This window comes from Microtus oregoni, unplaced genomic scaffold (assembly GCF_018167655.1).
Source record: "Microtus oregoni isolate MIOR12 unplaced genomic scaffold, Mior012 000057F_ref0000458, whole genome shotgun sequence".
NCBI lineage: Eukaryota > Metazoa > Chordata > Mammalia > Rodentia > Cricetidae > Microtus > Microtus oregoni.
The window spans coordinates 12,548,554-12,561,544 of record NW_024543833.1 but is presented as its reverse complement, the minus strand read 5'-3'; the positions used below and the strand labels follow the sequence as shown (position 1 = coordinate 12,561,544).

The 12,991-nt window shown below is 43.4% G+C and overlaps 1 protein-coding gene across 3 annotated transcripts in view; it reads right to left on the bottom strand.

Annotated features, from left to right (window-relative positions):
* Nucleotides 1-12,991, bottom strand: part of LOC121438803 (piezo-type mechanosensitive ion channel component 2) — a 349,253-nt gene that overhangs the window by 47,247 nt on the left and 289,015 nt on the right. For all 3 annotated transcript variants that reach the window (XM_041639240.1, XM_041639241.1, XM_041639243.1), the window contains 7 exons: nt 11,729-11,972; nt 10,508-10,604; nt 9,415-9,574; nt 7,186-7,275; nt 5,537-5,658; nt 4,482-4,553; nt 284-390 (listed from right to left, as the gene is read on the bottom strand). In XM_041639240.1, coding sequence (XP_041495174.1) covers nt 284-390; nt 4,482-4,553; nt 5,537-5,658; nt 7,186-7,275; nt 9,415-9,574; nt 10,508-10,604; nt 11,729-11,972 — 892 coding nt within the window. The remainder of the gene's footprint in view (nt 1-283; nt 391-4,481; nt 4,554-5,536; nt 5,659-7,185; nt 7,276-9,414; nt 9,575-10,507; nt 10,605-11,728; nt 11,973-12,991) is intronic.

Here is a 12,991-nt window from a genome sequence, read left to right as displayed (position 1 = left end):
GTTATTGTTGTTTGGGGCATCAAGAAAATGCTTGGATGTCAGGGATGACGTGCTGACCCGCACCGTTCACACGATGTGGTAGTTAGGGCATTCCTGAGAGTGAACAGTGCTGTAGTTTAATTAGAACTAGACAATTCCAGACGTCCATCAGAAGACTCTGAGAGCCGTATCACAGGCTACGGAAGAGGTCATCTAGGCCTGCAAATAAGACTCGTTAATTTAAAAACCAACCGCAGTGTTTCTAGCCAGCAAAGGGTATCATCGTGCACATCCCTCTAGTTACCTGGAATGCTGACTTCCGCGGGGGTTCTTCATCTTCCTTCTTAAGTTCCTCTTCTTCCTCCTCTTCACTATCAGTTTCAAATAAATAATAGTCTCCGCTCCTGACCACTAAGCGAGACAAAATATTTGCTTACTTCTGGAAAGAAACATGAGAAACCTGGGGGACTATTTCCTCCCTAAAGACACATAGATGGCCCTCGAGAGGACCACATCCAGAGATGTTTGCAGGAGAAAACAGATGAAAAGAACCCATTTTATCTAGTGCAACATGGTGTGGTGTGGCTGGGTCTACAGAGTATGAGGCCTTGTCTGTGCCATTTATGAAGCTGGCATTGACCTTGTCTGTGCCATTTATGAGGCTGGCATTGACCTGGCAATTTCTTCCATCTTCATTGCTTTATTGGGCTGAGTCCATTTGTTGTGCAGATGCCAAAATACTTGACAACTTTTGCTTCTCAATTCATTAGTTTTGATCCCTTAGACAAAGGCCGAAGTGAAGTAGCAGATTTGGCACGGTCTGTCATAGACAAACCAACCAGGATGACACAGGATGGAGATGGGTGCCCCCAGTCTCCACTTCACTTTATACTATGCAGACCTGGCTTGTCCACACGTGACACACGAGGCAACGTAAGACAAGACATTCGAAAGAGTTAAAAAAGAAACAAAATAAAATAAATGACGACAACAACAACAAACACATTGCCACAAGGAGGAAAAGGGTAGGTAACATTAACAATGAAAACAAGACAACAGCATCTATTCCGACTGCTTCTACATGTAGCGAAGGGACTGACTGAGGAACAGCAGCCCTGGTCCATAGCATAGGGTTTGGTTCTGCCCTGTTTCTGGTCAACAAGCCATTCCCTGAGAGCATCACAAAATCCAAGGAGAACAGTAATGACAATCAGGTACAGAGCACAAACAGTATGGCCCTGCTTCTGCCTCATCTGACACTGGCCCTGCAAGAATATATTGTCTGTGTCAGGAATGGAAACAGAGAAATCAGAGATGTCTAGAGACTTAAAGAAATTTAGGAAATTTCATCTTTGTATGTTTGAAAACTTTTACATTTAATAGAGAGAAGAGACTCACTTCTGATGCTACAAGAACTGTACCATCAATGTGGGGAAGCATATTCAGGTTTTCTAATTGTAGCTGGGATTTCAAACTGCGGAGTCACCTCACGGGTGGTGATGTGATGTCTTAAACTATGATTTGGTCATAGGAAACCTGGGCTTGTTTAAAACCAGTTGTGTGGATGTCACTAGCTACGGTTAAAAGCTGAACAATTTTGTCTACAGCATCAGATGACTCTGAGCCTTCATTCAAGAAGATGCAGAGTGAACGAGTTGGGCCTTATATCCTTGAACAGAAGCACTGTGATTTGTTACTCATGTTTTGAAGGAAAAAAAACAGGCCCGGAGTATTGGATCCAGGCCTGAGGGAACCAATGCAATACAACATAACGTCATAATAAGCAAGAACAAACCAAAGTCACGGCATTACATTTGACAGTGAGGAAGACCATTAAAGTAATGCCTTCACGTAAGCTGAAAGATATTGCAGGGAAGTTTTGTGGACTCTACATCACATGGTCATTTGGGACAAACACAGGGCATTATAAGGTGGAACATTTTACCCTCATTATAGGCACTAAAGATCAACAATAGCTGAAGTTGTATTCAATCATACCTTCTATTATTTTTATTCATATGGTTGAGTCCAAATAATTTTTTTATCTCAAGCATTGATTTTATCATTAGTAATATCACCAATTTACTATGTAAGCAAGTGAAACTGGTAATCTGAAAAAATGAAATACTCTTTTAAGTCTCTTAGTTCTTCAAAAAACTTTGTTGAAGCAATGCTAGGAAAATCACTTTTTTAGTGTGTGCTACTAATGATAATTTAAGAAGTTCTTCCATGCACATTAGGGCAAATTGGAGACTTCTGCCCAGCCATAAATCACAGATGCTGGTGCCATTGGTAAATTGCTTAGTAGGAACTTAACTTTTAGAATCTCACCACTTGTGTCCACAGAAACGTGGCTCGTCAGATATTTATCAAGAAAGCAGAGTTAGGTACTGCCTAGGGTGGTGTGGAACTGACAGAGACACACGACCATGGGAAGAAGGAAGGTATTATTGAACAGCAATAATGCAGCCCGGTGTGCGTGCATAGGTTTGGAACTGGCAAATTCATCACCACAGCTTACATTGCCATCTTTGCTGCTGACCAATGATATATCAACAAGCAGCAGCAGCAATGGACATCAGCGTCTCTCAGAAGCTATTTGAAAACCCAGCCCAATCATCTTAACAGATCGGTCAATGGCTTCTAACAACATTCTTCCAGATCTAGAGATACGTTTTGGAACATCAAAGACTAAAAACAGTCAAGGGCATTCTTTCCTTTTTGTTCCCTTCAAATTTGGCAAAGAAAATATGTTATGCAGTAGTAACTTAGCACCACTTAGGACACGATTCCAAACCCTGTGTGACAGACGGCTCTGCATTAGTGCGCTGTAACACGTTGTAACAAGGCACACGGAGTTGAACACCAGAAAAATCTGATATAATGAGGGTGAAATGAATTGGAAAAAAAACCTAAGGTCATTAAACCATTACAGAGAGTTATTACCAATGTGTACTGTGATTATCAAAGACCATATCCAATTCTTTTTGAAATAATTTAGATGCCAAAGGGGAGAAACCACCGCAGTGGCCACAGTGGGAATTTACCCCACTGAAGGACAAACATTCAACATGATGTGATTGGATAGGTCACTCTAAACCAGCAAAGGCCCTTTAAAAACAGAAAAGTAGGCACAGTTTACTTGTGACTTGATAGACTAGGTATTCAGTGCTCTCCATGTGTTGTTAACTTGACTGATGAGCCAATGAACCACAGAGGAGCCACACTGGGTTTCAACTTGAACCTTTGTCTTTGAACTTGGGCATAAAATTAAATGGAATTCTTTGTAACTCCCTCTCTTTCTCTCTCTCTCTCTCTTTCCCTTACTCTCTCTCTCTCTCTCTCTCTCTCTCTTATTTTTAACTGTACTGTTGAAATTCAACATTACGGATGAAATATAATTAAATACAAAGATGCTAAGCAAATTTCAAATTTCGTGCCATTTAAATCAGTTTGCTGATTTTAGCCCATTGCAGGTCACTGTGACTCTCATAATTCAGGTGGCAAACTGAGATTTTCTTAGTTTTCTAAAGGTTTCCTGCGAGCAGGGTTGTTCTCAGCCATGTGTGACTTCCTTCGTCTGATTATAGCAGTTGCAGCTGTGGCTGTGCAGTGGAAGACAAAAAAGGCTTAAGATACTACACATTATTTTTAAAATAATAATCATTCACTCTTCTAGCACATCTAAGGAATCCAGAAAGACTAGATTATAGTGGGCCATTCGTCATTCCATTGTAGAGCCATTGGCCAGTACTGACTTGTTTTAACTAAACAGAACAAATATGCCCAATGGTGTCTATACCCACATATCCCATTTTTATCATTAGGAGGGAAATGCATTGCAGTTTATGTAGCTAGCAGACTCTGTTTTCCTGGTTTTGCTATTAGTTGGTCATATCTGAGGCTGGTCTGCATTCTGGGCCTGGGTGTTTGGGATATTGGCTATTGCAGAACCATTTTGAGGTTGGGAGAGGTTAAAGTACAAAGTGAGCGCATTTTAGGTTATCCCCCATCTTTAGACTAAACACACTCTGAAACTCTTAAATGTGAAGGAAATCCCAGTTCTGGGAAAATAGAGAGGGAGGGTCATTGATATCCACGCCAAGGGCCTAACAAAGAGGGCCACAGACACTTAGAGGAGAGCAATCATCTTTCTTGAGTCCTGGCACCAGACAGATTTATCCTTAAGGGCTTTAAACCACACAGTGGATAGAAGCAGAACTCTGGGGATTTAGTTAACAACTCAGTTCTTTGTTTTCTGACGTAATACTCTCTTGATCACAACTTTGGCTTCCTTCAGCCAACATGCTAATTTCTCTGGAAGAATTGATCCGTGGGGCCTAGAGGCTCATTAGCACTGTGGTGTTCTTACACTCTGACCCCCTATCAAGTCACAAGGATCAAACCATGCATGGGGCACACAGGTCATGGGGAGCCTGAATTCTGGTCAAGGATATAAGGGTTAGAATTGATGAGATCGGAAGAGGATCAAGAAAACCTACTGGAAGCATGATCAACCCAAGGCCGCCACCACTGCTTTTTTTTGCCCTTGGCTTTCTGTTTGTCTGCTTCTCCTAAAATGAAATATGTCCATACATTAATTCTTAGAAAGTGAGCACACACGCTTTGAAAACCACGTTTTAAAAATTCAATTGCAAAAACACATCAGAGGGCAGGAAAAGGAAGTTTACTAACTACAAAAGTACTCATGAACTAGCAGCCTGCTGCAAACGCTGAATGCTCTTAACTGGAAGCTACATGTTCACTTTCTTCCTAGGATCTGAGGGCATATGTAAAGAAACATTTAAAAAGAAGCATTCTTAGCCAAAAATGCGCCTTGCACTGATTTTTTTTTTCAGTAAATTAGCACGAGAGAATTATTGCCCATTTCAAAGAACCACATAGTGGCAAATAAGTCATTGAAATGTAAACCAAGAACAAGGAATAGGACTTTTTCTTTTGATTAATTTAGCATGACTGGAAGATAGTTGTTGCGAATGAAGAGATTCTAGGAACTGGAAAGAGACCATGCATTGCTTTTCTATTCCCTTCAGCAGGAAAGCATGCAGGCTCCTACAACCAGACCGTTAGCGCTGCAATTGGCTAAATATATAATTAAATATAATGCACTATATGTTTCTCAGTAAATTTCATTGAAATGCATAACAGCTGAAGTGTGAACTATGAATATGCACTAGTGACATAAAACATGCATGCATTTTTTCATTCCCACATTAGATTTACAGAAACCAACCGCAGCATACCTAAAACCTATTCCCTCAAGGAGCAAATTAAGCAAAAATCATGCCGATCTCATAAGGAACATGTCTGTGACCTAAACCAGACAGTGTTCATTCAAGGTATCGTGCCGAAGAGTAGATGCTTGCAAAATCATTCATTCACTAAATATGCCCCAAGGAACATATCTGCTCACGATGGGCGAGTGAAACACAGCGAGACAACTAACAGAATGAAAATGAGCAGGATTTCACAGCCCTACCAAGAGCATGCTCCTATCAGATGTCAAAGCACTCGAGGAGAGGAAAACGTGACATACTTTCATCATCTTCTTCTGAGAGTTTCTGGATGTCCTGGCCTTCCCCTGACTCCTGGGTCAAGCTCAGCATCCTCTCCTTACCCTTTTTGTACTTTTGTTGCCGGGCTTTGATGCGATCCATCCTACAAATAAGGCAGCGTTAGTAACAGTAAGAGCGCATGCACAGTTATACCACGGTCAGCTCTGTGGACGCATATTGTTCTCCAAATATCTGAATCCATGAGCAAAGTGGTCAGCTTTGAAGTACTTAAGGGTTATGAGATAATTGCTTATTAACCATAAATATCTCTCACACACATACATGAGTCCATGCTACTCTGTGTTTCATAGATACTGGAGTTAGTAATACAATCAATAGTCATGATGCTAAGGTTTAGCATGAAGCCCTTGATACCCGTTCTCATTTTGCATCATTGCCAGTCTGAACACAGCGTATTATAACCAAAGGCTTTACATCATTTTTTTTCTATTTTGTTCATTTTATGTGAACAGGTGTTTTGTCTCCATGCATGTGTGTATGTGTACCATGTACATGCCTGGTGGCTGCAGAGGCCAGGGAAGGGTATTGGATTATTCGAAGCTGGAGTATAGATCTCTCCTGCCCCAGCTTTGCATTCTTAACCAAAATGCAAATGAAGAGTCATGTCTCACGGAAAGTGAGAACACATTGCAAATGTGGCCCTGCATTTGTTTCTTCTAAGTCTGAGCTAGAGGAATAACAATGGTTGCAGCACACTGCATATACATTCCAATTTCATATACATCTTAGGTCTTTGTGCACATAACCATGCTACGGAATAATTTACACAAGGAAACACCCTTTAAGGGAATTAAGAACCGAGGTCACGATGGAATGCAGTTGCTCTTCTCAATTCAGGGGGCTTTCCTGGAAGGGTAGGACAAGGCTTCTAATTCCTTGACAAAGTTGTCTAGGATTCCAATCCTATGGTTATTAGAGTTTAAACACTAATACTCAAAATGCAGGTGTGTGCCAGTCCTTAGAAGTTCTAGCCATTATTAGAAATTTCCAAATGGGACAAGGGTGGTAGGAAAAGTGTTGTATCACATCAGGAAGAGCTGGTCATACCAGTGCTGTTCTAGTTACCATAGACCCTACGTATCAGAGCTCATTCTCCTGAGCATGTACTGTACTGTTGTAAAGGATGCCTCTGAAGCTGGCTCAGTAGTTAGTTCCTGGATCCAGAAATGCAACGAACCTTCCTGATACTTAGCTCTGAGCCAAGCCTCTTTCATTAATTTATCAATCCTTATAACAGCTCGGAAGGGACAACTGTGCACCCTAACTGAATGACCCAGGTGGAGTTTCAGAGAACTTCAATGACCAGCTCGGGACACTGAACAAAGTCACTGAATCTGTGGCAGCTCCCTGCTGTTTTCCAAGAGGGTCCCCTCCCAGATCCTGGAGCTACCATCCTGCTAAACTGCTCTCATCTTCAGTGTGGCAGTGTTAGTGCCTGACCTGGCAGAGTCATCGACACTCAAAATACAGGGGTGAACCAGTCCTTCAAAGTCTCCTTCATTGTTAGAAATGGATATATTTTTTCAGGGGTCTGAAATCCCAAGAGCCAAGTTGACTACTTCCATACAAACTGGAAAGAGGCAGAGATCTCAGCGAAGAGAGTGCTTACTGTCTCTTTAGCTGATCCATGGACTTTTTCTCTTCCTCAATTCTTGCCTTTACAGCTTTCACAATCGTAGCCTGGAAAAGTTCGGCCCCTCTGAAATAAAATTGGAAACACAGAACACATCAGTATTTTTGTGGCTGTTTATCTCTTCCTGGAAATGATCATTACCGATCAGAGGTCATGGTGACCCTTTTCTGGGGCCAATAGAAGTTTCCTGGCTGACGTCACCCACTCCTGGATACCCTTTATGAGTGATTGAACAAGGAATAAGCGGGCTCTCTCTCAGCCTGGGCAGCCAGTGGAGAGAAAATGGGTTGCTTTTCCAACACGACATGATGTCAGCTGAGGGCCACGTGACATTATCAGTTGACTTTCCTTTCACTTCTAGTAACGTACTTCAAGCTTCTAGACCTCCTAGAGCAGTGGTTCTCAATGCTGTGACCATCCCTTCCTAATGCTGTGACCATCCCTTCCTAATGCCGTGACCATCCCTTCCTAATGCTGTGACCATCCCTTCCTAATGCTGTGACCATCCCTTCCTAATGCTGTGACCATTCAATGGAATTCCTCACGTTGTGGTGACCCCAACTGTGAAATCTGTTTCACTGCTACTTCGTAATGGTTAGGAATTGTAATGTAAACATCTGATACGCAGGATGGTCTTAGGTGACCCCTAAAAAACAGCTGTTCGAACCCCAAGGGGTTATGACACACAGGTTGAGAACCACTGTCCTAGGAGGCATTGTCTGAATATCTGGAACACGTTGAAATCCTTATGCCCAAGTGACAGCATTGGGAAGTAGAGCCTTGCAAGATGACTAAGCCATGAATGGTGTAGATAAGGCCCAGGAAGTCTCTTATTCTTTCTACATAGTGGACTGGCTATAGGCTCGCACGAGACACCCAACCAATGACACCTCAATACTTGTCTTCTAGCTACCAGAATAGCTGGGGACACATTTACAGTGTGTGGAGTCTGCCTGCCATACCATGCTTTTGTCATGGTAGCCCCCAAAAGCCAAAGACAATTCTATCCAACTCTGCCATTTCTGAACAGTAAATAATAATCATCCTCATAAATTACAGGATTAATATTTGAAGCTAAATAAGGTCACTGTTCACCTATGTAACGAAGGTAGAACATGCCACAAGGCTCCCTAAATTTAAGATAGGTTCTTATTATATCCTTTCTCTATGTGGCTCCAACTTAGCTGACAAAGGCTGGCGTCACACTCATATAAATAAACTTCCTGGAAGGGGAGGAGATGAAATCTAGAGAAACTGGTGTCCTAATCACCTATGTGGATATGTATGAGCCTCAAGTTCAAAGATGGCATATGGCAATTTCATAAGGGAAATTAACCTAATGCTTGCCAGGGAGTGAGCATTATGGATCCTATGCTGTCTGAGCAAGGCTGGCAGCTCCAGACAAATGAGTGCACGCTCAGTCACTGCCCCCTCCACGCAGCGGCGCGCCGGTGGGCGGCCAGTACCCTCCACAGCCTTTTCTAAATCTAAGAGAAGGGCAAAAGCTGGAGGAGGAATGGAGTCCAAGGAGAAGAACGTGGCAATGTGAAGAGTCCCAGAGAAGAAGCTCAGGTGAGGTGTGGAAGAGACTAAAAGGAAGAGAAGACAGGCAGGAGAAGCTGGAGGATCAGAGAGGTGCTGGGTCCTGTGCTCAGTGTCTGAGCTTTCTGGGGAACCACCAAACTGCTCTCATAAGGGCTGTACTAATGTATATTCTCGCTAATAGTGTGTAAGGCTTTCTTCCTTACTAACCATTCTCACGTGCACTGAGTTTTTAGATTTTCAATCTTAGGCATTTTCAGAGGAGTGAAATGATGCCAAATTGCAGGTTTTTTAAATTTACGTTTTGCTGATGAGTTGTGTTGTTAAGAGACAGTTCATATACTTTTAGGACATCTGTGTATGTTCTTCCTTTTCACCCTCCCTTCCCCTTTTTGTGATGTGGAGGGTCAAATGTGCTCTGCTACTGAGTTACGTCCCAACCCCTGCTCTGGTGTTTTCTACTGTGACATGTCCACTTAGTTCATTTACCCTCTGTGTTAGTGCTGGTCACCGAGTTCCTTGCTAGGACTCTGGTTTAGATGCAAAGGGACGAGTGTCAAGTGCTTTAGGGACTTTAAATTTTCTTGTGGGTTTTCTGAGCAACGTGAGATAGTGAGCATTATTGCGTTCAGGCGAGTTGTCGGTGAAGGTTGCCTAACCCACCTGGATGCCAGGATCTGAGAGGCTTTGATGTCAGCCACGACGTGCAGGAAGTAGTAACTCATGAAGACTCTTCTCTGAAGCAGGAGGAAGGCAAAGCAGATGCTGTCCCAGATGATTCCCGCCTCCCCACTGGGCAGCCTGCATTTGGAGTCATCCTCAGCTGCGGCAACAAGCGGGGGAGAACCCAAGAGAAAATGAACACCCGTGTGCACGGCTGTTGCGTGAAGTCTACAGAGCCGGGCTCGGGAAATCCCACCGGCACAAGCATGGCATTCCAATGGGCTGATTTACTTATGAGCTGAGCACTTCCCAAGCAGAATTTTATGCCTTGAGTCTGATTATCAGCATGAGGGGGCTCCAGCGAACTGCCAGCACTGTGAGGTTAGGGAATCCCTGAACATCCTTCCTTCAAGGACTTCCCCCAAACAATGGCTCAAGGGTAGATGAAATGCTCTAATGTAGAAAAGTCCTATCCAGGGTCAACGGGCTTGATAGTCTATTAGCAGGCTGTGGCAGCACATTTACACTAATTGGCCATTTCCAGATAATGGTTTAATCCTCTGCCGAGTACGGCCTGAGTTAGAAGCCACAGGCAACATGTACATTATATCTAAATAACCTTCTGAGCATCATAGAAGCACACAGCTGACACAACCTGTGATTCTGAGCTTGAGGCAGGTGACAGAAATTGCATTTTCCATTGTCTCTATGGGGGAAATCCTCCCAGATACCCCAGGACTCTTCCCCATTGGCTTTCTGTGCCTGAAGTCACCCCCAGCCCTTCTCGGCTTCTTTAAGAGAGAAGTTCTGAGAGCCTGAGGCACCAGAGGACTGACCGGTCTAACTGGAGCAGCTGCATCCTTGAGGAGGCAGCTGGAATTGTTTTTAATCCTCCCTGAAAAGCACTCGGAGACAGGGGTCCTGCACCAGTGTGGCAGGGTGTTGGGGGAGCACCTTCTGTTCTAAGCCAGGCATCAGCCAGTAGAGCTTCACAGCCTCCATCTCAGGGTGGAACTGATTCTGACTTTTATCTCATTTCTCTGTGCTCTCCCTTTTCCACATTCCTTCCCCCCAAGGGTCCCCTCATACTTACGCATTTTATAGCCTTTCACCGTGCAGGCCAGACTGAACGCTTGGATCAGCCAGCAGCTGTTTCTCACTAGCGCACCAATGTAGCCACAGGCTCCTATCTGAAAGACGAAAGGAGGGAGGCAAACCTCAAGCTCTGAATCCAGAAAACAAATCTGATGTCTAACAAACCCAGTGTGCAAGAACTCACTAGAACCAATGCCAGCTCTTCCATAAGGGGCCTGCAGTATCTAAAACACCAGTCTCCACATCTCAGGCATATAGGAAGCATTAGCTGTTCAGAGAGCTAAGGATCTCCACTGTAATGCTTCTGCACTAGAAGCACTGCTTTTTACAAAGAGAACCAGACTACTGTAGAACATGCCTTGACCCTATGGGCCTGCACTAAGACAAGAACTATAATTTGGGTAAAATTATTTTTTCAGATATCACATGACTCAAACATGTACTGATCCCCAGAAGATCACTCCAGATCTAAGCTGAAGAGTAGAGTTTTTAGGGCTGATATGGATGATACACTGCCCTCCCACTCATAGGTCCAACATCCTAGGAACCAACCTTGAATAGAAGATATTTGGTGTGGGAGAGGACCTGTATTGAATCTATACACACTTTTCACTGTCATTATCCCCTAAACAGTAGTAGCGCATTATTTGTGTATCAGGTACTTGGAGTGTGTATTTATGCTATTTGGAGAAGATGTAAAACACACAGGAGGATGCGTGTGGGCTCTATGCAAAGATTGTGCAATATGAGGAAGCTGAAGGTCTGGGAGTTCACGGAAGTTCCAGAGGACATCTCAATTTGTCTCACATTCTACAATTCTTTCTAGGCAAGAGAGTTCCTTCTTGATGTACATGATAAGACAAGACATCCAGTGACCCCAGCACAGTCATAAAAGGGCCACTTCAGAGTGACACGATGGGAGATGGAAGCTTATTCCTAGGGAAGGATGGGATTTTAAGCAGCAAGCCATTTTAGATTTTGTTTGTTGAATGTGTCACCTTCAGTTGCGTGACCCTGAAATGGGAGAAAGGAATGGAAAAGATTCTGTGTGAAGTGGGAAAACCGGCAGCAGCGAGTGGGCGCTGAAGCCTGAATTGGTGGTGTCTTGGCTATGGCTTTTGAGACTCGTGTGAGGGTACAGGGCTTTTAGGAACCACCGAATGGGCTGTTTATTCTTACACTGGAACCATAAGTGTGTTATGTAGTGGGAACCACTCACCGACAGTATGTTTTTCATGGTAATCACAAACACGTTGTAGGCAATCAGCCAGTCCCAGTAGCGGAGGATGCTCTTGATGGGTTTCAGTAGCAAATCACCCCCAAAGAGCAGGAAATAGAAACAGGCCACCAGGTAACCCATGCAAAATATGCTGATCCTGGTTGTTCCTGTGATGAAGATGATGGTGAGGACGAACCAGAAGAGGTAGCTGAAGATGATCACTTTGGACATGTCCAAGTAAGATCTGGAAGACACACCCGAGCGATACAAAGGTAATTGCTACACAAAGAAAATCAAGACTTCTTCTTTAGGGGCAGAGAACCTTGTACTTTGCAAAATGTGTGCCAAGGCCTCTGCATACCACTGCCTGCTGCATAAGAAAGCCCTGTATAACTAGTACTAGACTAATAGATAAGTTGAGAAAAACATCATGTATAAGTATGCTTCTCATCATCTAATTTGTGACCAATTTCTCACAAAATAAGAACATTTTCTGGGCAAGGTGGTGGTGGCACATGCCTTTAATCCCAGCACTCAGAAGGCAGAGGCATGTGGATTTCTGTGAGTTTGAGTCCAGCCTGGTCTACATAGTGAGTTGCAGGACAGCCAAGACTGTGACACCGAGAAACCCTGTCTCAAAAAAACAACAACAACAACAACAAAAAAAAACACAGCAATAACAAACCCCTCAGGACATTTTCTGCCTACCTCTTGAATATTCAAAATTTTCTTTGTCTTTCTATGGTAGGCATGAATAATTAATTACAAAGCTAAAAACATTCCAAGATATAGGTGTTTCTTGGCTAACAGGAAGGTGAGCAATGGATTACTTTCAAGAAACTAAAAGTTTATGTTATTATATTACAAAAAGTACATACTACATACAAAGTAGAAGTAAAAACAATCCCTACTCATCGATAGAAGAACAACTCTCATATTCTGTGTCTGGATGTCACTGGGTCAGTTCAAGGCTCTCTGGGGCCCTGTCCATCCACACCGGCTTTAATGATGCAAGGTGAGACCAGAGTACGGGGCCCAGACTTTTCTACAATAATTGGCAGCTCTGGAAGCTCCCAGAACCTGGGTCATCTGCGGGTGGCAGGTGGTACAGTGGCTGGCCAGAGCTCAACTCTGCTTGACCACAGCTTCTCTGAGGGCTTGCTCTGGAAGTTTTCCTCTGGGGTTTTAGGAAAAGGATCAGAGAGTAAATTCTAGATTCACTCCTTCTTTAACGGGCTGCGTTTCTGCAGGAGGTTAATAAAT